We start from the raw sequence: 24,858 nt of genomic DNA on the forward strand, positions 1-24,858 counted from the left end.
TTTGTATTGTCAATATAAATCTTTTTTTTTTTTTAATCTACAGGTGGAGAATTTGGTACTGAAAAACTTATAAAGCAGTAAAATGTAGGATGTTTTGAGGTTGCTGTCGGGGTGGGGCTCTGTATCTTTCGGGTTAGATCTCCATCTGTATAATAAAGCTCATTTTACACTTTTCAATAAAAGCATTTCCTGATTTCCAAACAAGGTCATTGGTAAAGTTAATCTGTGTTCTGCAAGTACACTAATGGTCTTGTGCCTCATCACTAGTCACAATAGTTACAATAATTAGACCATTAAAAAGAACCAATGGAACTGACTGACTCCATAGCTCCTGTAGCAAAAAGATAACATTAAGATTATAGAGCAACACTCATACTAAAACCCCTGCAGTATCTTTCACATGCATAATGAGCTTAAGAATGGTGTGGTTTATGGAAAAGGGTGTGCTAAAGGGGATTAGTTTTAATCACTGTTTTGAGTCCTTAAAACAGTCAGGTTTCAGGATTTAAAGTTCAGAGAATGAAATGCAGTGTTTTAAAAAGAACTGCTTCCAAGACAGAAGATTCTGCAGACCATTGGTCCTTGTGACTGGGGCTAAACTGCACACATTGAGAAAAAGCATTTCATTAAATCAGTTCATAACATAGTCTAAGTAGCAGTAGTGGTGTGAATTATGAGGGTGGAGAAAAACACTTCTGTTTGGTTAATATAGCTTTGGTCTAAAATTTGTTGTATTTGTAAGACTGTTCTTCCTTTATACACATTAAAATGCAAAAAATAGTACAATTAATATATTGTTATAAAATACCACATTTGGGAAAAGGACTATGAACACTAAAAGCTTAAACTTGCTTACATTAAAAAGTAAGTACATTTTAAAATGAATTGTGAAAAATGTGAATAAACATAAGAGAAAGACACAGACCTGTTTCATAGGTATATCATTCAATTCCATAAATACAGACATCACATTCCTAAGGCCTCACACTCATTTTAGATAAAGTGGTAATTGTCCTCTTATCTCTATTGCTCTTATATGTGCATTCTGTTATCCCTATTGCTGTTCTAATTTTTGCTATATATAATCTTTTCCAGTATAAATTATAAACATCACAGGCACTTGAGCGATACACCTGATACTGATAATAGATGTCATTATATTTCAATTAAACATAGACAGTAATACATATTTTATACAGATGAAAAAATAATTATCTAACTGTGAGACAGCTACCGCTACAAAGTAAGCATCAGAACCTATAAAAACACTGTAACAGTGATGATGTCATTCCAGCACATACACCAGTATTTGGAAATGTGGTAGACATTTAGAAAACAATCATACTAAATGGGGTAAATGGGGGTAAACTCAACTTATAATGACGTTTTTTCATTGATATATGAAAGTAAATAATTTAATCTATTGTTCCTCATTGTGTCAAGACATACTTTTTTTTTTTTTTTTTTTTTAGCACAGCAGACAGTTGCATGTTGTGCACTGAGGTGGTTTAGTATTATGTGCGCTAGAAGGCATGCATGAATTATACAGAATCATGTTCTACTGGAATCCCTTAGAAACATTTTTTAAAAAACTGTTTATTCTAGCAGTGCAGCTAAGCTGAGAAATACTGAAAACTGCATGAGAGGACAATGGAAGATATGCTAAAATGGGTGTTCTGTCTTGGATATCTACAGCCCTACAAGGTTTGTTTCCAGTCTCATACTGGATATCTCATACACCTGATCCAGTTAATCAAGGCCTTCAGCAGCATCTGAACAGTTGATCCAGGAGTGCTGGAGCTGAACTCTGCATGATAGATCTCTAGGACAGAGATGGGCTCCTGTACTCAAAAATAACTGTCAGATTTCTTCAGTTTTACTGTCTAGATCAGTTCTAGAAGAACCCCTACCAGACCACATTTTTAGTCTTTTCCTATATCAAGATTCTTGAGTCTAGAAAACTGAGTTTGACAAAAATAATTTGATTAACTTAGAGGATACTCACCCAGTTCTTTTACTTTGCAAAAAATAAATCACAAATATGACACAATTTTATGCTTAATAGCTGAATATTATTCATGAAACATACCGCAAATACAATTAAATTATTTTAATTAATGGCATTATTTTTTCCAGACTAAGCAGATGAAAAAATATAGAATCATCATCCAAAAATGGCTTTAGTGGCCTGAATTCTGTGATTCATGAACTTCACTTATGAAAAACAATATTCAACATCAAGCTGGTTCCAACTTTCTCGAATAGCAGTTGACAGATCAGCTTTGCAGATGGAGACAGATGGAGCCATATCATGGACCAATTTTTTAAATTTCCACCATAAATTTTCAATCAGATTGAGCTCCAGACTTTTTGCTGGCCATATCATTCAGTTGGTATGTATTTTGTGAAGGAAAGCAAGAAGCATCATCATCCTGAAAAATGACTTCATTAACACCAAACTTTCTATCAATGGAATAAGAATACCATCCAAGATTTTAATGCCAGGTCCTTTACCTGACATGCAGCACCATATCATAAATGAGTGGGGAAATTTAGTTGTTTTCTTCAGCCATCTAAATGTGTTTCATTAGAACGGCACCGAACAAACATTCCATCATCATCTTCTTGGCGGGATCAGATTTATGATTCTTCATTAAATATCACTTTATCCAATCATTCACATTCCATGATTGCTTGTCTTTAGTCCACTGGAACCTTGTTTTCTTCTGTTTAGGTGTTAGTGCTGGTGTTCTTCTGTTTAGGTGTTAGTGCTGGTGTTCTTCTATTAAGGCAATGGTACCATTGTTCTTTGGCTTTTCATTCAGCATATTTCTGTCAAAAATATTGACAAAAACATTCATTTTTCATTTGTTTTGTTGCATATTTTCTATTTTCAAGGCATATTGCTTTGAGTGTTCTCTCCTGGTGTTTTGACGCCTTCCTTTGTTTACCCATATGTTTTTCTTTTATAAACCTCTTATTTTGTTTGTACTTACACCAAAATACAACCAATATCTTACGCCACACTCCATATTGGATTTCCTTCTTGCAGGAGTTATTATTTTTTCCATTCTTTCAATTAACTCGCTTGTTGGGGCCATGTTTTCGTTCAATTAGCCAAGTGCAACACCTCATTAAGATCTGTAAGCACTCCCTTTTTAACTGCAGACTAATCTGCATTACTACACTTGTGTGGGTATTTGTTTTAGAGATGCAAATTATAAGGTGATTCTGTAATATTTTCCTCAACATTGTCATTCCATACTTTTCCCTTTATTTAATTCAGAAAAAAAAATGCCATTAATTAAAATAGTTTTTATTTGTTTGAGTTATGTTTCATGAAGCCAGAATGTTCAGCTATTAAACAAAAAAATCATATCTGTGATTTATTTGCTACAAAGTAAAAAAGATGCATGTGGTGATTCCATCATTTTTGCCAGGGGTTTTACCATCCTGGTTTTAAGTGCTGGTGTTTTAACTGGGACACAGCAAAAAGGTGAACTGCTAAAGGTCCAAGAGGACACAGAACTTAGTGAGTGCTTAGTGAGTACTTCCTATGAATTATTGCACATACTAAACAACAACCTTTAGTGCAGTGTTTCTCAGCTCAGTCCTCATGGCCTATCAGTTGGTTTCTAATGTGTTGGGAACTTGGGATAGAAAAAAAACTAGTGCAGTGCTTCTCAACCCAGTCAGAGGGGCCCCGAGAAATGGGTTGAGGAGCATGGCACTAGTGCAGGGTTTTAAAAAATATACTCGGCCTGAGCTCAAATTTTTGCAGAACAAAATACTGTTTAAACTAGTGGTAGCTTCCTTATCCCCCACCCTTCCAGTCTCAAAGTAAACACCATTACCATGTCAGCAAAGTCAAGTTAACACACACTCTAAACATATTTCTGCCAATTTACATCTAGTTAGATAACTGCATCTTAAAAACGAATACATCTATGTGCTGGTCCAAGTTAGCAAAATACTGCATGTATTTTCAGAGCTGCCTAGTCTATAATTACGGTCACAAAAAATACATTGTGAGGGCGCTAGCAAAAGAACTAGCTAACGTGAAAATAGAAAATAGAAATTCTGCCTGCGGAACATCAGTTACATGAAAATACAGCCACATAAAAAAGATACATATAATGACCTCCTGAGATCTGGACTAAGGATTGAATGATTTTTTTTTCTGAATATAATTACTAGCACTTAATATTCTTTAAATTAAGCAACATCTTTGAACAGAAAATAGTTTATGAAAAAGTGGACTCCTTATATGGTAGCAGGTTCACTTTGATATAACAGAATAAACTGCTATCCTCATAGGAAAGTATCCCTTATTCTGAACCCTTTACTGACCAAAGACATTACTTTGTGTGATGGGCCCCTTGTAATAATAGTGAGGTTCTCACAAGGATAACTGCCTTTCTGAATTCACAGTTGAAACAGTCACTGAGCTGATATATAAGGCACTGCAAAATACTGTACAATTATTTGGCACTGAAAATGGAAAACTGAAGAAGGAAATATCCCTCTCTCTCCTTCCTTCTCCCTCTGTCTCTCCCATTCTTCCCCCCTCCCTCTCTCCCTCACTTTCTCTTTCTTTCTTTCTTTCTCTCTCTCTCTCTCTCTCTCTCTCTCTCACATACAATGCACACAGATAAGTGGAGTAAAACAAATAGACTAACAGTGTTATTGAGATATAAATAAAGTATCCTCACATTCTCTGAATGAATGGCTGTTGCATGATTGTTACTAATTTTACATATTTAATGTAGTACATACAACACACATTGCTTGGTTTTTTATGTTAATAAATCCTTTTCTTGGATAGCAGTGGAGCCAAAAGGCACAGAAAAGCTCGAAACATTTCAGTCAGTATAGACTTTAGAATTTTCAACCAAATGTTTCACACTTAGAGAAAGTTCTAGAAATTAAAATCTGTAAAGATATTCCAAATCAAGATGTCATATCCATTTTATGCCCTGGTTTATTTAACTAGCTGGCCACTTTGTCACCACATTTGATTCTTAAGTAAAGGGAGTGTGGAAAATCGGTAGTACCTGGACCTTGAAGAGCTGAAACCCTGCATTCTATGACATAACAACAATGATTACAGCATTGAGGACCAGGTTTTAGATTTATGGGCCAGAGTCGATAACCATCTTAGAACACTGAGTCTGGATGTCTATACCTTGTCTGTACAGCGCTGATTATGATGTGTGTTTCAGGAAAAAAATATTCTGGCTAACTTGGCTCAGGTGAGAATGTTTCAGGTGTGTCATGGTCCCCAGGCTGTGAAGATGTTTGTGTTTCTGCAGGCAGTTTGAGCTGGAGTGTGGCCCAGGTCTTACTGCACTCGCCGGCAGTAGTAGCCCAGGACCTTACACTTCTCACACAAGTGCTGCGGGTGCTCCTTACTCTGGTCAGACACATCCAGGCCATCAGGCTTCTCCAGGGGGCGCTAGAGAAACAGAGGATGGATCCATTACAATAACATTTTCTTCATGTAGTAGCCAGAAACGTTTTTTTAAAAATGGTAAAAAATCGTTTGAATGTACCAAGATACCTGATATCTGCTCATGGAATATAAAAACAATTAAACTGTGTCCTTACAAGTGAATCCTAGATAAAGGCAAATCCTTGAGAAATGAAGACTGAGTAGCACAGTTCAAGATCATGCTTTTAGGTTGTGCCTGCAAAGGGATGGTGAGGCTGCAGGTTTTCATTCAAGCATGAATGAAGTGGAATCAGGCGTGCTCTTGCTTGTCATACTGGGCCTTTGCAGATAAGATTGGACCAAGCATAAAATGAGGCAACTAGAGGCAAAACAAGGTGCAGTGGTGCTTGGTTACTTAGTTTATAACATTTATTATTCACGTTAATATTAAAGCATTTCATAAAACAGATCAAAATACACCCAGGTAATAATCTGTAATAATCACCCAGCAATGTGATTAGCTGCCATTGTATTTTCTGCTTTTCAGAAGATCATGGCATTTTTGTTTCTGTCTGTGGCAGGGCAGGGTTCTATTGGACAGAGTTCAGACAACAGGACACGGCTGTCTACAGGAAACACATAACATTTTCCTTAACCGCAGGCAACCATTCAAGGTTACACATATTTCCAAAAGACACATCTCTCTCCTTGCAGGGGGTACAGGCGAATAGAGGATCATTCCCATTCAGATGACTTAATCTGACAAATGTAAAAGTTTGTTTTCAAGAACAAAACCTGTGGTCCCCCCCAAAAAAAGACTTATTCAGCATCTAACTTATTTGCTTATGGTTCTGCACCTAGCGTGACTCTGGTTTCAGTCTTAAAGTCTGCTGTGTTATATCAACTGGCTTGCGTCACGTACGGCTCTGGGCAGCATCTGCTTAAAGTTAAATTAATGAAAAAAGAAACGGAAAGGGTACTGAAGCTACATACGATCTGAGATGTTTTCTCTTTGGCTTTGTTCACTTTTTGAAGAGGGTCATGTGGTAAACTGTTCATGCTGTGCCTTCCAAAACTATCCAAAACAATGTTCCGGTTCTGTAAGCAGTCTCAGGAGACTCGCATTCTCTCCGTCAGGGTTAGCTTCTGTAATCTGTACCAGCATTCTCTGTGTCACACAGCTTTCTTACTAAGGCTTTGTTGTGGAAATATTTTTGCTGATTGTTACTCCCTTGCGATTGAATGAACAATGGACAGGAGGAGCCTGCTCATAAATCATCAATCTTGCAGTAAAAAACGTGATAAATATTTGTCTTTCACTCTTATTTTAAATCCTCCACACAGACTCAGTGCTGCGTGTACACACAGATTTCTGCGTCTCAAACATAGTTCTCCTTTTCTATGCTGCAGATCATTGCTCAGGTGTGTGTGATACAAGACCGTGTTGTGCCTACCTGTTTATGTGGGTAGACGTTAATGTGGCATTTGATGCACTCCTGCCCCATGTTGGCCCACGAGTTGCCGCTCATCCACTTCCTCTTGCACTTGGGGCATTTGTACTCCCCAAAACAGCGCTTCTTGCCCTGGTAAGGTGTCAGACCTTCGCCTTTTGGCCGGGCCTGGAAACACAGCACACAGCTCTGAGATCAGAGGCTGGAACAGTGCACAGCAATGAAAACACAAGTTAGGAAAGCTTACAACAGTCAGGGCTGCTTTCAGGGCTTCATGAACATGGGCTTTCAAAGAAGAAAGCAAAGTGTGCAATCTAAAACGTATAAATTGAAGGTGACTTTACCATACTTTTAACAGACTTAAGGTTAGAACAGTAACTTACAGAGAGTTACTGTAGGGCCAACTCAAGGCTTAACCAGCTTTACACAATAGCGTCTTGCACAATCTATCCCATAACGTTGATATAAAAAGATAAACATTGACTTCACGAGGATCAGCAATGATGAGCATGTATGCCTCTGATGAGCATGTATATTAGTGATGATGTAATGTGTTCACATACATTTCAGCTTGTATATATGTCAAAATATCTTACCATCTGAAGCTATAATAACCTTAATAATTTTTTTAATTATTGGAATTTATATAGTACTTTTCAAGAGCCCAAAGATGCTTACAATTGAAAATACAGGGTACATAGAACATCAGAAGAAAACACAATCAACATAATACAGGAGTAGACAACATTAAATAGGACATGAAAAGAGCACAGTGGAAAGTCAGAAATAGATTAGGCTTGAGATCGGTCGAAGGCCGGGGAAACATTTATGTTTTTTTCTTTGGATTTCAATATGGAGAGAGAATTACATTGGCGGACATGTGAGGGGAGAGAGTTCCAAGGGTGTGGAGCAAAGAAATTTGTACAGAAGAAGATGAGACAGATAAGAAGTGCAAGATTGTTGAGAGCTTTGCATGTGAGCAGAAGGATTTTGAAATGTATGTAATATTTAACAGTGAAGATTTTGGAGTGTAATGGTTATAATGTGCTGATGTGACCAGGTGTGAGTCAGAATATGAGCAGCAGAGGTCTGGACTATCTGAAACTTGTAAAGGGAAGAAGAGCTAATGCTGTCTGGAGAGAGTAATAATAGTCCAGGTGGCTAGAGATTAAAGCATGAATCGCAGATTCAGCAACTGACTGAGAAAGGCATGGTAGGATTTTAGCAATATTAAACAGTTGATAAAAGAAATACAACACAACAGTAATGTGCATTGAATGAGAGATGTATCAAGATCAACATCCAGATTCACATCAGGGGTAAAGGGACAGAACTACATCATCAATGGCAAGAGAACAAGGACCAGTTTTATTGAAGGTTAATTACGAGTCAATAATCATGAGCTCAGTCTTGTTGCTACTTAATTTAAGAAGATGTGGGCTATTCAGAATTTAATTTCTGAAAGGTATGTTTCTAAATGACTACGTGGTTGATGTTTAATTGATTCAGTCCTGAGATAGATCTGGATGTCATCCACATAGCAACGGAAATCCAGTTTGAAACATATGTTATGTCTGAGAGGAACTATCTAGATAAGAAACGAGAGTGGCCCCAGAACTGAGCCTTGTAGAACCCATTGTGTGACAACAAACAAACACCCTTTCTTTGCTGAGAGGTCTGCTGAGAAGTTACTTTGCCATTTTTTATGCTGTTGCATTCACATAACGTTGGATTAAGAAAAGGGTTAAACACTACACAGAGCTTTGAGAAATACTGCACCCTTGGCACACTGAGAAATACTGAACTGATGGCTGCAAGAAACTGTGGTGTTTGTGTATTTTGTAGCATCACTGAAGTTTTCAGTTTGTTCATTTATTGCTGTGTCACTAAACCCGCCAGTTTTTTTTTTTTTTTTTGGTGTTTAAATGGTATCTACTGGTATTTAAATTAAAGTCAAGAAGTTTATTTGTGTTACATATTTGAACTGGTGAAACTATACATATCTTTCTATTTTTTTCCCCATTGTTTCTTCATCTTTTAGTTTTCATGGTGCTCATTACAGTGCTTGTCGCAATGCTCATCAAGGAATTAACGATATTTTAAGTCCAACAAGCTCAAGAAATCTAAGCAACCATTTAAAAAACTCTCTGCACCCTTTTCTTTGAGGCGAACAGCTGCTACATTGGAGTTGATTAGCAATGGCTCTTTCAAGGAGTCCTTTTTACAGGAATGAAAGTTTAGAAATTGGTTATTAAAGTCAGATGAGTTTTTATTTTAATAACTAGTTAGATTGATATTTTCTGTCATAGATAGGGTATAGTGGTAACTGCAGAAATCATATAGTCCGAAGGAACTTGGCCATGAAGCAGCAACTGATTAACAAGAGCTGTGAGATGAAGGACCAGGGCAGGGAGACAAGCTTTAGTTAAGTACATTGGGAGGGAATCAAGAGAGCAGGCTGTAGTTTTAGAAGTCGTAATGCTATCAGCAATGAAAGAAGATTCAACAAAAGCAGAAAACAAAAAGAGGGCAAGTTGCTGGATAAAGGATGAATAGTCAGGGAGGTAAAGGAAGTGACATTTTTAGTTGTAGAGATCAATGAGGTTTAGAAATTTTATTTTCAAGTAAGCATGGGAAAGAATGACAGAGTTCAGAATAAGCATCTATAGTACATTCAGTGGGTTTAAATAGTTTGGTCATTGTTGAAAATAGATGGTGGGGTGTGCATTAGCACTGTTAATAAGGGTGGAATCAACTTAGCAGTGTCTAGGACACCTTTGGTGGCAGATACATGCTGCTTATAGTTCTCAGCTTGGATAGAGACTTTTCTTATAGAGTCATTCCAGTCAATGACTAATCTACTTAATAGTATATATTTCAGTAGTGTAGTAGGGATAGGCAGTAATGAAGGAGACAATTTTAGTTTTCATGGGGGCTAAGTGAATAAAAACCCTTACACAAATTGTATTACATACACACACTCCCAGGTTTGTTCAGAGTCTAAAATTTACACGGTTTGTTTGAGGGAAGTGAAATGTTATGTAATCTAACCTCAACACACTTTCATAATGTTGTGAACAATCAGTAGTGTATGAAAAATTAGGTTTGTGACATCAGACTGTAATACAGTTTTCTTACCACATACTGTTTAAAGTTTCTAAACAAGGTCTATACAAAACTGTAAGGAAGATGTATGTAGTGCTTTAGAGCTCCTCATGTGCCTGTGCATATGTCTGTGTCTATGTGTGTAAAGCAGGTTACCTAGTCCAGCACTGTGGGACACTTGGTCCAACAGCCAAAGAGTGAAATCAGAACAGACAGGCAGTACGTGACAAAAGCCGAGCCTGTGTCTGGTGTGCTCCAGCACCCAGACTAAACAGTGCCCAGATAAATGCTTTTAAACTCCAAACAGAATATGAGGACAAAAGGACATGAGAAAAAAGTGCTCATGCATATTTTTTCTCCAAGTAATTACAGGGTTATGGTGTTTATTTATCATATTACTATTTCATATAAGAATCATCTCCTATTTGTCACACATAGACTATTGCAAAAGGTTAGGAAGTAAGAAAAAACAGCTGAGAAATATTTGTCAGAATAAACCAACAATTTATTAATACATTTGTGTATATTTTGTATTTTATACAGGCCTATTGCATATTTTGCATATTTCAAGATGTCATTCTTGTTATTAAAAGTGGGTTTTCCCTAAATAAGTACTTGTAAAAAAGTAATGTAAGAAATGTAAAAAGGTATTATTAAAAAGCACCCATGGAAACAGATGTTGTACCAAATCTGGTTTATACACCTGATTACTGGACATCACAGAAAAAAAGTCAGTATTACAAGATAAAAAAGAGAATTTCTGTTTAGTTTTTACCAACCAACAAAGAAAACATGCTCAGTATGAGTATTCTGCAGAAGCTTAATGTCATCAACCTTTTGATGAGTGTTGTACAAATTTTCATCAGGTTATGAAGAGCAAAATCCTACACTCTAAAAAGTGTCACACACTTTTGGAAAAGGATTAGTCTGAAATATGACAAGGAATGTTTTGTATGATGTGGAACACTTGCTTTGAGGTTCCACCACCCCCTTTCTCATGTGGAGTTAGCTGGAGTTTTCTCAGATGACAACCAAAATTATAACACATGTACAGTGACACACTAAGATACATTATATGGACAAAAGTATTGGAACATCTACAAATTACACCTACAGAAGATTTTCTGTCATCCCATTCTAAATCCATAGACATTAATATGGGGTTGCCCCCTCACTTTACAGCTATAATAGCTTTCACTGTTCTGGGAAGGATTTCTACAAGATTTTGGAGTGTATCTTTGGGAATTGTTGCCCATCCATCCAGAAAAACATTTGTGAAGTCAGGACCTGGCTCGCATTCTCCATTCTATTTCATCCCAAAGGTGTTCGATGGTGTTCAGGTCAGGGATCTGTGCAAGCCAGTCAAGTTGTTCCATAGCAAACACTCCCAACTATGTCTTTCTGGACCTTGCTTTGTGCACTGGGGCATAGTCATGCTGGAACAGAAAAGGGCCTTACCCAAACTGTTCCCAGAAAGTTGGAAACATGTAACTGTCCAAATGTCTTGGTATGTTGAAGCATTAAGATTTCCCTTCACTGCAACTTAGGGGCCTAGGCCAATCCCTGAAAAACAACCATATAGAATAATCCCTCCTCCACCAAATTTTACAGTTGATTCAATGCAGTCAGGCAGGTAACATAATCCTGGTATTCACTAAACCCAGACTTGTCCAACAGATAAAGAAGTGTGATTCATCACTTCACAGAACATGTTTCCACTGCTTCAGAGTCCAGTGGCGGTGTGCTTAACACCACTCCATCCGATGCTTTGCATTGTGCTTGGTGATGTAAGGCTTGCAGGCAGGTGCTCGGTCATTGTATCCCATGCCATGAAGCTCCTGGTGCACAGTTTTTGTGTTGATGTTTAGACAGAGGAGGTTTGGAACTCTGTAGTTACTGAGTTAACAGAGCGTTGACGACTTTCTCATGCTATGTGCCTCAGCACTCAGCAACTATACTTTACATGCTCTGGCAGTTTGTGGTTGAGTTGCTGTGGTTCTTAAACACTTGACCATAAAGAGGGAAGAAATTTAATGAACTGACTTGCAGAAATAGTGACATTCCTATGACAGACTATGTGACCTTGATTTTATACATCTGTGGTAATGGGACTGAATGAAACACCTGAATTCAATGATTAAGAGGTGTGTTCCAATAGTTTTGTCCATATAGGTACAGCGTTGCACAGCTACCCTCAACTTTAATTCCAAATGGGTTAAGCTACTGGTAGAACTGCAGCCGCACTCCTATTCCTACTCCCTACATGCCTTTACTGCTCAGTCCAGACACTGCTTACAGCCTGTAGTTGCAGCCAGTGACCAGAATGATGTACTGTGGGCGAATGCAGCTGTGTGATCCATCACTGTCTTAGAAGTGGCACCACGTCACTTGATCTTATCACATCCTAGTTATCAGTTACTGCCTCCCTTCCTGTATTGATTTCCCACACGTTTGTTAAAGACACTCATGCATGCACACACACACACACACACACACACACACACACACACACACACACATACGTGCGCACACACAGGCACAGAACATTGATTCTAGTGGCAGACTGCAAACTGCAGTGAAGGACAGAACACTAATTCTTTCCATTGTTGCTCATGATAAAGTCCCACACACTCATAGAGCAAGAGAGAAAATATTAACTTTCACTAAAATTGTTCAATATAACTACAGATATTTCTCTCCAAACTGTGTTAGTACTCTTTTCTGATAAAATGCTAATTAGAAGCAGGTGACAGCAGTTCCCAGGTTATTAGATTTCATTAAATCCATTTTGCCTGATGATGTGATTTCCCAGGTTCTGTGCCCCACTGGTTTAGCCACAAAGCAGCACCAGCAATGGCCATTTTAGCTAAAGCTATGGTTTGATAATTACTGTTAACAGGATTTTACTTAGAACAGCCTTGTTCTCCCAGAATTCCATACTGACGGGCTTTCACGTTCCTGTGCTATGCAATGAGTGGCTGTCTCTATCATCTGGAACTCATCAGCGTAAACAATGGAGTGGAACACCCCTATTCCACACACACATGCGCATCTCTGGGGGGCAAAGAAAGGGGAGATAGGCAGGAGTGTGTTCTCCTCCATGCTCACTAAGCCAGATCCCTTTCCCCTGCTGTGTTTGGCTTGGCTTAGTCACAGGAGTGCAGCTGTTTCACAGGGGAGCACACACACATATACAGGCACACACAGATATAGTGATAAATACACACACATGTACAGATATGCAGGGCACACGTAACACTACCATATTTCAGTTCCTGTGGTTTGGAACAGCTTGAACCGTAATCATTTTATCGTTCATGTCATCATGAGTTCTGCAATGAAGTCTACTAGAGTTCACCCAAACATGCTTACTTACAGCAGTCTCGATAGGAGAAGGCTCACGATGTGGGTGTCGGAGTAAAAAAAGTGAGGAGACGGAGGAGTGAAGAATAGAACAGATGAAGGAAAGAGAAAAAGAAAGCCAAATAGTGGAACAGAGAGTGAGAGGAAGGTTAGTTCAGGTGAAAGTGGTCCATTTGTAATGTGTGGCTACAGCAGGCCTGATTGGCTTACTCCAGCCTCACAATTCCAATTCCCTGGAATTCTGGAAGACAAACTGATAGGTGACAAAAATTGCCATCAAAAATGACAACTAGCATAGCAGCCATTATTTCCACAAATCTGTCACATGTCATTACTGTCTCTTTAAAGATCTAGATCCTCACTGAACATACACCTGCATATTTGCAACATTTAAACACATACTAATCCTAAACTCCTAAATACTAAACATTAAACATATCCCTACTGAAACATACACTCATATATCCAAAAAACACACACATACACTAAGCATCTTTTCATGAATGGCAGCAATAATGGACAGATTGACAGAAACTTTCTTGACCACACATACACTCACACACAAACTCTCACTGTTGCACACAGGTTTCTCTTTGTTTATCATGCTCTGTGTTCTCACATGGGGAAAGTCAGCACCAAATTAATTTCTTATGTTTTCACATTATGTCTGCTCACAAGGCCTTTCAGGTCAGGTCAGGTCATATCCGGCCGGATGGAAACGCTCTGGAACAGGGCTTGGTTTCTCTACTATCACCATGCACATCTACAACTAATGGAACAGGGAGAAAAATCACTTGATCAAAACCTTGCTGAGGTAATAGCCAGTGTTTTAGGCCACTAATGAAAGCTATGGTACACTGAAAGACTACATTTCAAATCCAGTAAATAACCAAAGGGTATGACACATCAGTAAATTTCAGTCCAAGTCCATAGAGAACTGTGCAAAAGCACAGCAGGCCATGTGTCACCACACCTCTTTACAGCTCAAACACACCTGTTTGAAGCTCTAGACAGAGACGGACACAGAGACGGTTCAATGCTACAAGCCAATCAGAACATGTCTGCATGACCTCAGAAGAATCAGGTCTGGAGAGCAGGTCTACATGACAATTCTGATGACACTCACTGCCTATTATTACCCTGTTTCATATTCAGGTTACAAGTGTCCCCAGACTGACACTTCACCTATAAATAGAGTTTATAGAAAATGTACTTGTGTGAGACTTATTGAGACTTATCTGAGACATGTACTTAATTCCCTCTCAAATTGAACTGAACTGAAAACTGGCCCTAAGTTATCAAAAGCAAGGGAATGGCTGGGGTGGTAAGTGTGTGAGTGTACCAGTGGGCAGTGGGGTTTGTAGCACAGCAGCTGCTGGGGCCTGAGTAATGTGCTGTCAATCACCCTCGACTCTTGTTTGTAATTCCACATCTTCCCATGGAGAGTGCAGGATTGCTATGGCCTTAAACTGCCCAGTGTAAAGCACAGGCCGTTTACACTGCTCGAAACACAGATGTGTGCAATAAACATCCTAATTGCAAACACATAGAGCACTGCTTTTGAATGAGAAGAGGTTATGAGAATGTTGTACTTATTTTGCTGTTTCAGTACTAAATTAAACCGAACAAACATGCAACTTTAATTACTGCTCCAGCTGTAGGTAATTGCTATCACCTATAAAACAAAGCTGCCTTTGCTGTTACCAGATCAGCTCATGACATACTGCATTATGTAATTACACTGCTATCCCACAGACTTTTCAGTACCTGTGTTCTGTTCTTTTGGAGAACACTGCTCTGCTATGGGGTCTCCCAGGTGATTACTGCTTAATTTCTGTTTCTTTAATACAATTTTGCACTGCATGATTTAACGTCTTTTCCTGCTTAAATACACCCTGTCCCATACTTGTATATTCCAGAGATGGATTTAGGAAACCCTGGGTCAGGTCTGAATAAAGTGAGCATGGAATAAACTCAGACCTGGACAAACAACCTGCAACCTGGAGCTGTTAAATAGCTGGTTGGTGCATGGGTCATTGTTCTTAGCAGTAGTAGTGAGGGTACAGGCTTTAGCATTTAGTGTTTACCATTGGCTAGCTCAGGTCTGGCTATGCAACAGTGTTAAGCTTTGCTCTGAGAGATGGAAGCAGCTGGTCTGGCAAACATAAACACCAACATATTTGGACACACAATCTCAAATGTCCCTCACACCACAGCAGGCAGAGATCCTCAGGGGACCAGATCCTGCTGGGACTGAGGGGGGATTACACTGTATATCACACTGTTACAGCAGCTCCTGTGTCATTTGAACACAGCCTTGAGTCTGTTAAAAGCTTCGGTTGGTAATGTGGGCAGCTGCGTGTGTTGAAACATTTGTCTTGTAGCTCTTCAGCATTGAGCAGTACAAGACAGCAGGGACAAGTCTAAACACCACGAGCGCATGGGGCCTGGATCGGTTAAAAAATACAAATTGGCATCCCAATTCGGCACCTGCTTCGAGTGTTCATGCCATTTCGTGAAACAGAGAATGTGCAAATATATGAAGATTTTTTTCCTTTTTCGTTTAACATTTCATCGGATAAAATAGAAAAAATGTATGATGGTACCTAGGAAATTTGAGAGTGGTGTCAGCAAAAGAAAAACGCAGCAAGAGAAGCAATCACAATACATAACACTCCTCAATTAACCATTTCGTAAAACTTTTTTTTTACAGTGTGCGTTACAATGTGGTCAATCAACTATAATTTTTAGCATACGTTAGGCTATAGTCTTGTTTAGATTGCGTGCCTGTTCTTTTTATTTCCCTGATGCTTCGCGATTAGCGTATTATGCATTGTTTTACATTGGAAAATAAACTCTTCATTTAACAGCGGCTTCAATTTTTTCATAGCCTAGGATCACAAAATTGTTTCATCCAGTCCTACTGCAGTGATCAGGAATAACATTAATGTAGCTGCAGCTGCATTTTTGATTTGTCGGTTTAACAGTTGCATAGTTTATCTTAAAGTAACGTCTTTTTTTTTTTTTTTTACTGACTGCATGTTAGTAAAGTATTCAGCAACACTTTAACTGCTAACACATGTTAAACAAAACTGCCATGAAATCCCGTTACATAATGAGCCGTTGACATGTGTTACATAAGCAAGTGATGTCACTTCAAAGTGACAACTGTAAACAAAAAGCATCGCGTTTTATCGCTCCGTCAATCTGGCGTTCATTTCCCAGAGGGGAGGAGCGCTACGACGTAAGAGAAGCTATCGAGGTCGAACAAATAATAAAGGTGTTATGTCTACTGATTACATTACAATTCGTCACATCCAACAAGCTCGTAACAGCAGATTAGCTGTTTGGCGCACACAATAAATTAACACTTATTGTTAATGAAGGCCAGGTGAGATGGCCGGTCGAGTCAAGGACGTGACTAATCTTCTTTGATATTGGTCTACCGAATCTTTTGCGTAAGTTTATTTTGGTGTTTCCTTTTTTCCTTACATGTTTTGGTGGCTTGTTTCTCCTGATAATCAAAACTTGCCCAAACACCTCATGTTGTAGTGTTAAGTTCCCCAGGACAGCAACAGCAGCAAGGTGAAACTGGCTTGTTGCCATCATGTGTGCCATCATTGAGTGCTCTTGACATTATGGTGTCTTTCAAAAGAATGCTTGTCAGGACAAAACTACCAGGGCTTGGATGACCACTGTACTTGCAACTTTAATTTTGGCTAGGGTTAATGTGTTGCCTGTCTTCTGTATGACATGACTACATTTTACAGCTACTTGTTATGTATTTAGATGCTCATGGTGACCTGCCCCAGCTCAAACTACAGCTCCTGGATGAGGAAGGTGGCAATTCAGCTTCTGAACCTTCTGTAGTGATGAAGGGAGAAATTAAGGGTGCTTGAAGGTAACACGTAACCACTGGAGTGCCCCAGTCTGTTCTGGAGAACCTGCATAATTCAGTCTCATCCCTCCCCCACTACTTGTGTAGCTAACTACTCATAACTCATGTGGGTGTAACCAATTTGTGCCTCCAGGATTTTTAAAGGGTTCATCAAGGAGTGTTCTGCATTCAGGTGGTGTGAGTCTAAGGGATGGCGTTCTCTGCAGCTCTTGCCCTGTGCTGTGGACTTGCAGACCCATATGACAATTCAGATGATCACAGGCTTCAGCAATTGAGTCTACCCTGCAAATAGTTTCAGAACAAGTGTTCTCAAACTACTGATCAACTTGCTTTCTTTTCCCAGAGACAAGTTTGCCCGGACTGGTCTGGATCTTTAAAAGCAGTATTTTAAATTCCTGATTTGTACGAATGTAGGCTTCATGTAATCTTCACTTAAATGTGCCAAAACCCAAATTCATTTACTATTAATTCAGCTTGTTTTGAAGCGAATAAAATGAATTGAATTATTCCATGGGAAACCTGAGTTGAGGCCTGCAAAATGATGTGTATATAATCATGATAATTAGTTTCAGAAGTTATCAAGAAATTGTTGCTTGGCAAAAAATGCTAGGCTACAGTCCTATTCAGATTGTTTGCCCAGTTTTAGGCCTGCTAGGCTGTTGCAGTATAAGGCAATAAGCATATTATGCTGTTGCCTTTTATATTGTGTACATAATACATTTCAAGGGGACCCAGTTTTCATAGCCTAGGAAACAACAAAAGGGTTGCTGGTGTTAGGGCTCCACACTATGGAAAAAGTATGGCTGGTACCCCTCCATGTAACAACTGCAATATGTTTTGGAGATACTTTAAAAGCATAGGGGTGAGCCTTGCAACATGACTAAAATATTTACATTTGTCATCACACAAATACCTTGATTCAATTTTTTAAAAAACCCACACCGTATTCATTATGAGTATGGGCGGTTGGCCATGATGCAGTGTGCAATATCAATACTGCAAATGTTACAGTAGTTAAAAATGCATTGGGTAGGATGGCAAATAAGAAGCCAGGTCTGACTGCTGCAATACCACAGCCTTTCTTGACAACACACCCAATCAAATGTAAAGCAAGACAGTTCAACCATGCACTGTATGAGTAACCTCAGACATCACAGCCCAGTCACCATGCTGTTTTCCAGGTCATCCTGACTAGAATTTAAACAGGAACTCAACATGGGAGGTGGGAAGCTCTGTGTCACCTAATACAATATTTTCTCCCAGTTCCATCCCTCCATCCTCACGTTTTCCTCTTGCCCTTTTTTTTTTTCTTTTTGCAGGAAGTGCCCCAGGGCAGCTCTCTCCACTGGAGCAGTGTATGAGCCGAAGAATGTGTTGTAGAGCTGGATGCTGTCTGCCTTCAAGCGTGCAGACTACCGCACAGGGTAAAAGGTAAGTGGAGGCTGACTCAGCACTGACTGATGAAGACCTAATCAAGCTTGGCTGGTTCCCATGATGATGAAATGGGTTTGAAGACTTATTTTTCTCTAAAGCATATTGTTTCCATTGCTTCAAAAGTGTCGGTCACTGCACAGTTTAAAAATCTCAGTATTTCTTGTGCTTAAACATAAGGTCTTTATGCCTTTTTCAATAAGAGGGAGAGATTACCAAATGGTCATGTTTGGTAGAAAAGCATTACATAACACTTGTCCTCACTAGTAAAGGACAGAGCTGCTTTAAATCCCCATGCCCAAACATTCTAACGGCAACATGGTGATGTCACAGAGGGCAGATGGATCAAATGGGTTTCAGGCCTCGGATGGGTTGTTGTCCCACGGTAGAGACATCTGTTGTTGTAATCACACCTACGTACACACACACACACTGAACACCTGACTAAAAGTAACCTCACACACAGATTTACAGCATGCACTTTAAAAAGTGGATCTCTGACTTTCTCTGCACCAAGAATCAGAAGGTTCATATCATGTGGAAGCTGATTGCTGTTGTTACTGATGACAAATAAATACTAAAAGTGCCTTAAGTCCGCTGATGTGTAAATGCCTCTTAGTTCTTCTGTAAGGACCACACCTCATCCAGGATTACCGGCAGCAGTCCAGAGGACCACCAGAAAAGTGCGGTGGCTGCTGTGGAGGTCCTGAGCCATGCCAACCGGGTCCTGCAGGGATTTGGGTGTTGCAGGAGTGGGGTTTGGTACAACAATCATCTTCCCTGGCTCTACCACTGGCAGTTTAGTACAACCACTGCAGCACTTGAGAAAGCTGAGAATGGAACAGACTTTCAGTACTGATCGAGAATGTCAAGAATTCCCCTCTCCCCCTCATATATGCACAGAGCCAGAGCAGACCTCCTCTCCTGCTCTTTCTGGGGCTTTGCTGTTTTACTGGTTTGTAAAGTGTTGGAGTGTTATTGTGGGACTACCCAAGAAAGAGGATTTTAGCCTATATATATATATATATACACACACACCCTCTGAGTTGTTACTTTCACATTAATCCAGTTGGACTGAGCTTGAATGTGCTTCTCAGCGTCATACACCAAAATATACCATCAGACTAACACCACTGGACTTTCCAATACCATCACACTCTCAAACGCCATCTGACCTTTCACCACAATCTGGCTCTCCAATACCATCAGACTCTCCATACCACCAAACACCTAAATTTTAAACCATGTGGGATTTCAATCTCTGCTACACCCACTCCAAACTTGGAGAACTTCACAAGGCAAGGTTCTTCAATCAGCTGCAGAACTGAATACAATAGAATAATTTTATCACTAACTCATTTTTATCTAGATACGGTGCTTCTGTTTATGTTGTCGAGACTGTCAAAACTATTCCTAAATATACTTATATGCAGACAGCAGTTTACTCAATATTATGATGCCTGTCTCTCTCATGCAGCTTTCCTTCTCTTTGTGAGGTGCTCCAGGTGCTGATTCTGCTTTGGCCGGTTCAGGCTCCTGTCAAACACCAATTACTAACACTGCTCTCACTCTTGTGTTTCATTTAATTAGCTTCTAATCCCAAACAGCTCTCTGGTCTGTGAAGGTGATGAGCATGGCTGTAGCTAGCCAGCAAAGACCGACACACTTCCTTCTTTCCTTAAGCCCCTCCCTGCTGCTCTGCTGCTACTAGAATCCGTGAGATATCTCCATAACATTCGCTGATGAGCGAGTGGAGTTAGTGCATAGTGCTGGCTACTGAGAAGGAATGCTGCTGCTTAGTATGTATGAGGCTGAAACAAGCTATGTGGCAAGGCTAGATGTGTCAAAAACTCAAACAACAGTTTGGCCTGTATTTGCAACAGATCAGAGAAAAATTTATGTCATATGTCATCAGTCATGATAGACAGTTAGAAGTTAGGAGGAGCATTTAGCTGAGTTCAGGTAAGTTTACTTAAGGAGAGATGGGGTTTACCTGAGGACAATCCTTTATGTAATGACCCTTGTTGAAGCACAGGTGGCACAGGTAATTGGGTGGTGGTCTCTTGCTGAGTTTGCGGGGTTCAGAGTTCACTGATAGGTCACAGAAGTGATCTGTCAGGGAGCTGAGGCTGTCCACGATGTTAGTGATGGACCCACAGGGGGAGGAGTCTTTATATAGACCTCTACCCAGCATCTAGACAGAGACAGAGACACGAGCAAACACATTTAGAGGAGCGTGGACCATTCTTGAGACAAAGACGGGGATGGGGGTGGACACAAAGTGAGGCTGATGAGTGGGTATATTATAATTGTTTTCTATTCCATGTTACATTTAGAAGATGGTGCATGCTCAGATATACAATCTGTACCAAGTCTGGATTCTCCATTATCAAGGAAATATGCTTCAGATGTCTGGACAGAGACCATCTGTATGGATTAAGGTATTTTGCAGCTGTTCTGAGCTGGGACCCACTGGCCTAGAGTAAATTACTTCTCATGTGATTGGAGCCAGTCAACCGGAGTTTATGACAAAACAATTCTTTGTTTGTTTGTGTGTGCACGGTTTTGCTGTTGACAGCGTTTTGCATACTTTGTACAGTACCATCTCTATGGTACTCTTTATAGCATTTCCAGCATACAGCAGTCATCTTTATAATGTAAGATAAAGAGAGGGAGATTGGATGGGTGTGTGTGTGTGTGAGAAATTATATTTGCATCTAAGAGTATATCTCTTGCATGTGGGTGAGTGTATGTGCATGCATGTGGGTGTGTGTGTGTGCATGCTGTATGGAAGGCTGTCAGTAGGCCTCTGTCTCATCTGACGTGGGCTGGTTTTTCACTCTGCTCCACTGCTGTCTTTATTACCAGATCTGAGCAGATCTCTGAAAGAGAGGGAAGTGGTTCTTTTCCTCAGGAAGACAGAACTGCTTTGTCACATGCTGTCCCCTCTGTGACTGAGAGGACACAATCTGTGCCATTGTGTGAGAGGAGACAGGCACCGAAGTGTAGCCTGCACCCATAAATACACTCACACACTCCTAGGGCAACACCAGAAAAAAGGCTCCCCACAGCTGGACCTACTGCAGGAAAGTGCAGAGACATGTCCTCCACAGAAAACACAGAGCTCGTCATGGCATGGACAAATGCTGTGCCAGAAATTAAATCCGTAAATCAACCAATAAATCACTAACCAAAAGCCTTAGGATTAATTTCATTGCTAACTTGTAAATGCTCTAAAATGCTCTTGTAAATGCTCAGAATCTAGAACACTCCTGCAACTTCTGTAAGTGAGTGAGGGAAGAATGTCACAAACAGAGAGAGAGAGCGAGAGAGAATGGGAAAGAAAACACTTGTTAAGCAGAGAAAGAAAACTCACTTTTTAAACTGTGTGCAGTGTGCCAAGGAGAGCTTTTAGGATTTTGGGAAGAGAACCTAACCTGCAACCACTCACACACAAAACAGGCTCTGTGAGTTTTTGTTTTTTTTTTTAACCCATCAGGACTTTTGGGGAGTCCATTATAGAACTGTCATTTAGTTTCTCTTGGGTTCATAGCAGTACTCCTTAAACCATGTTTGTTTGAGTCATAATAAACTGATGGCTAGTAGCACCATCCCTGAACCTCTATGGAAGTAAGTAGAGTCTGTGAGGAAAAGTACACAGTATTGGGGGTTTCCAATATGATGTGCTATAATTATTATTATTATTATTATTATTATTATTATTATTATTATTATTATTAGCAGTAGTAGTATAGTCACTGTGATAAACTGCATCACAGTCCTCTCTTTTCTGTATAGAGATTGGAAATTATCAACACCTCTGCATGTTTCCTAAACAAAGCAGTTAAACAAATTACAGAAACCTTTCAAACAACAATTAGTGGTTCTGCATAATGAGACTAAAACTTCACTGCAAAGACTTTTTAAAGATGCAGAGAAATATCTTTTTGTACCACTCTTTCCATATACCAAAGATATTCAAGTCATTCTACACATTGTTAATCCAGTGGACCTCTTTTTTGTTTTGCTTTTTCACAGAGCATTTTGAGCTGTGGTCCGTTTGGCTTTTATCAGTGTAGTCTTAGAGCAGATGTGAGCTGCCTCCTGTAATGTAAGATTTAGTGTGCAGACAGTGAACCACTCTGGCAGCTCTAACATCATAAACCTTATCATCTTAGACCGGGACCATCATTGAAAACACACTCACATACCAAGAACACCTCCCTAAGAAGCCATCATGTCAACCATTAATCCAAATTTAAAGCATGAAAGTACACTTATTTTCTTAATTGTTTCTTTCTCCAGGTCCCAATGAGAGAACATTTTTTTCTTATAGATGAGTGTCTAGGTTTTCTGTTTGCCATTTAAAATAAACTGCAATTAAATTACTTTGTAACATTAAAATGTTCAATTTTGTACTGAACTTATTGATTAGTCTATAGCCAACACTCTTACATATTGTAAAAGAATACGTAGGCCGAAAGTTAAATTATTCTTAAAATACTTACATAATCTTGTATCTTTAATATGAGAAATTACTACTGATCACAATTAGTAGTGGAACCGACAATTTGATGTCCACTGAAACAACAAATCACTATAGTAGATTCTCTGGACAAGAGCATCTGCTAAATGCTGTAAATGCAAATGACGAAAACAAGACTTAATATTCCATTGGCTTTATTTGATATAAACCGGCAAGTTTCACTAAACCTTATTTCAGAAAAAATGTTGACATGACCCACACATTTGGGTCTGATGAAACGACAGCAAACTTTCAAGGAGATTCAGAGTTTCTTCCAGATTCTGTATTTTACTGGACAATGTCCAGTAGATAATTGCACAGACTCTGTTTGAGACATCCATCTACAGTGGCACAATAACTAAAATGTAAACTTCTAAATAAAACTGTACTGGATCAGGGTTAGATTGAGGCCCGGCGCACTTGCCTCAAGCTCTAAGCCTGTTATAGAAACGTCATGGCACACAATAATTACAGCACCCTGCAATGAGGCAGTGGAACAGATGGTAAGAGTTCCACAACACGGAGTGCAAGGGTGCTGCACTGAGCCCCATGGAGCAGGGGCTCTCAACTCAAGTCCTGGGGTTCTTTCATCCCATTTGACTCTATCCATCAGCTCATTACCAAGATCAAGAGCTGGAGCAGGTGTGTTGTGGCAAGGAAAACCACAGGAGGGCAGGTGGACCTGTCACTGGAGTTAAGAAGACTGGAGTTAGAATAAAGAACTTGTGGAAGACTACAGGACGCTGTTGGACTGAGTGAGAACGGCAGGTCTGGGTGCTCCGGGGGGCTGTGGCATGGTCATATCTACCTCTACCACCATTCATGGTGACCTTGGACAAGAGTCATAATGACTCATTGGGCCCACAGTGATGAGGAAAGAAGGGAAGATGCACAGGAGACAGCAGCATGAATACAGACACATCAGCGAGTTCAGTTTTACCAGAAGCATCCCACACAGTTTAAGCACAGAACATATTGCAAAAATGAGAAAACATTACCAGAGATGGGAAGGACCATCACACATGCACACCAACTCATGCACGCACGCTTGCGCGCGCGCACACACGCACAAAAAAACCAAACACAAAATCTGAATCATAATATTAATTATTATGCGATTATTAATGTAATTTTGGAAAAGACAAATTCATTTCAGAATGTTAAAGCTTACATAAAAATAAAGTGTTATATATATTAAATATTGTATTTAAATATAAATAAGAGATTAAACTTCAGGACCAACAAGCTGATATGAGCTAACAAAGCCGTATTTTTAACATTTACCCCACGTCTTTTCTAAGACGTTAAAAAACAAACACACGTCCCGAAACCCACTCACCTCGCCGCTCTGCAGTCGCATGAAGCTGTTCAGATAGCTGGAGCCGAGTGAAGAATCCAACTCTTCATCGCCAGGCTTCCTGGACTTTAGATCCGTGTAAGGTGAGTTAGATTCGGGTCTGAATGCCTCGAATGCATTGGCCGGAGAATCTTGTAGAGAGAGATAGACCCAGTTTAGTAGTTGTGCTGGCTGATAGCCGGATGCCGAGGAGTCTATAGCGGGCATCACACTCATCCTTGCAGGATTCCGAGGTTCCACAGCTCCGCCGTTCGCGCACAAGGTGTTCTCACATCCATACGGATGAAGACAGGGCTC

General features: G+C 39.7%; 1 protein-coding gene across 2 annotated transcripts; it reads right to left on the reverse strand.

Moving 5' to 3' along the window:
* On the reverse strand, window positions 1–24,842 carry LOC145656496 (zinc finger CCHC domain-containing protein 24-like). Of its 2 annotated transcripts, none has more exons than XM_081709664.1 (4): window positions 24,544–24,842; window positions 20,673–20,873; window positions 6,886–7,050; window positions 1–5,455 (listed from the first exon to the last, which is right to left on the reverse strand). In XM_081709664.1, the coding sequence occupies exons 1-4, from the start codon at window positions 24,775–24,777 to the stop codon at window positions 5,342–5,344; spliced, it is 714 nt and encodes a 237-aa protein (XP_081565790.1). In that variant the 5' UTR covers window positions 24,778–24,842; the 3' UTR covers window positions 1–5,341. The 2 variants fall into 2 exon arrangements, with proteins under 2 accessions (XP_081565790.1, XP_081565788.1); XM_081709662.1 differs by having other exon boundaries at window positions 6,886–7,084.
* Window positions 24,843–24,858: the final 16 nt, after the last annotated feature.

Source organism: Electrophorus electricus, unplaced genomic scaffold (genome assembly GCF_041902795.1).
Source record: "Electrophorus electricus isolate QZ-2024a unplaced genomic scaffold, ASM4190279v1 Scaffold70, whole genome shotgun sequence".
NCBI lineage: Eukaryota > Metazoa > Chordata > Actinopteri > Gymnotiformes > Gymnotidae > Electrophorus > Electrophorus electricus.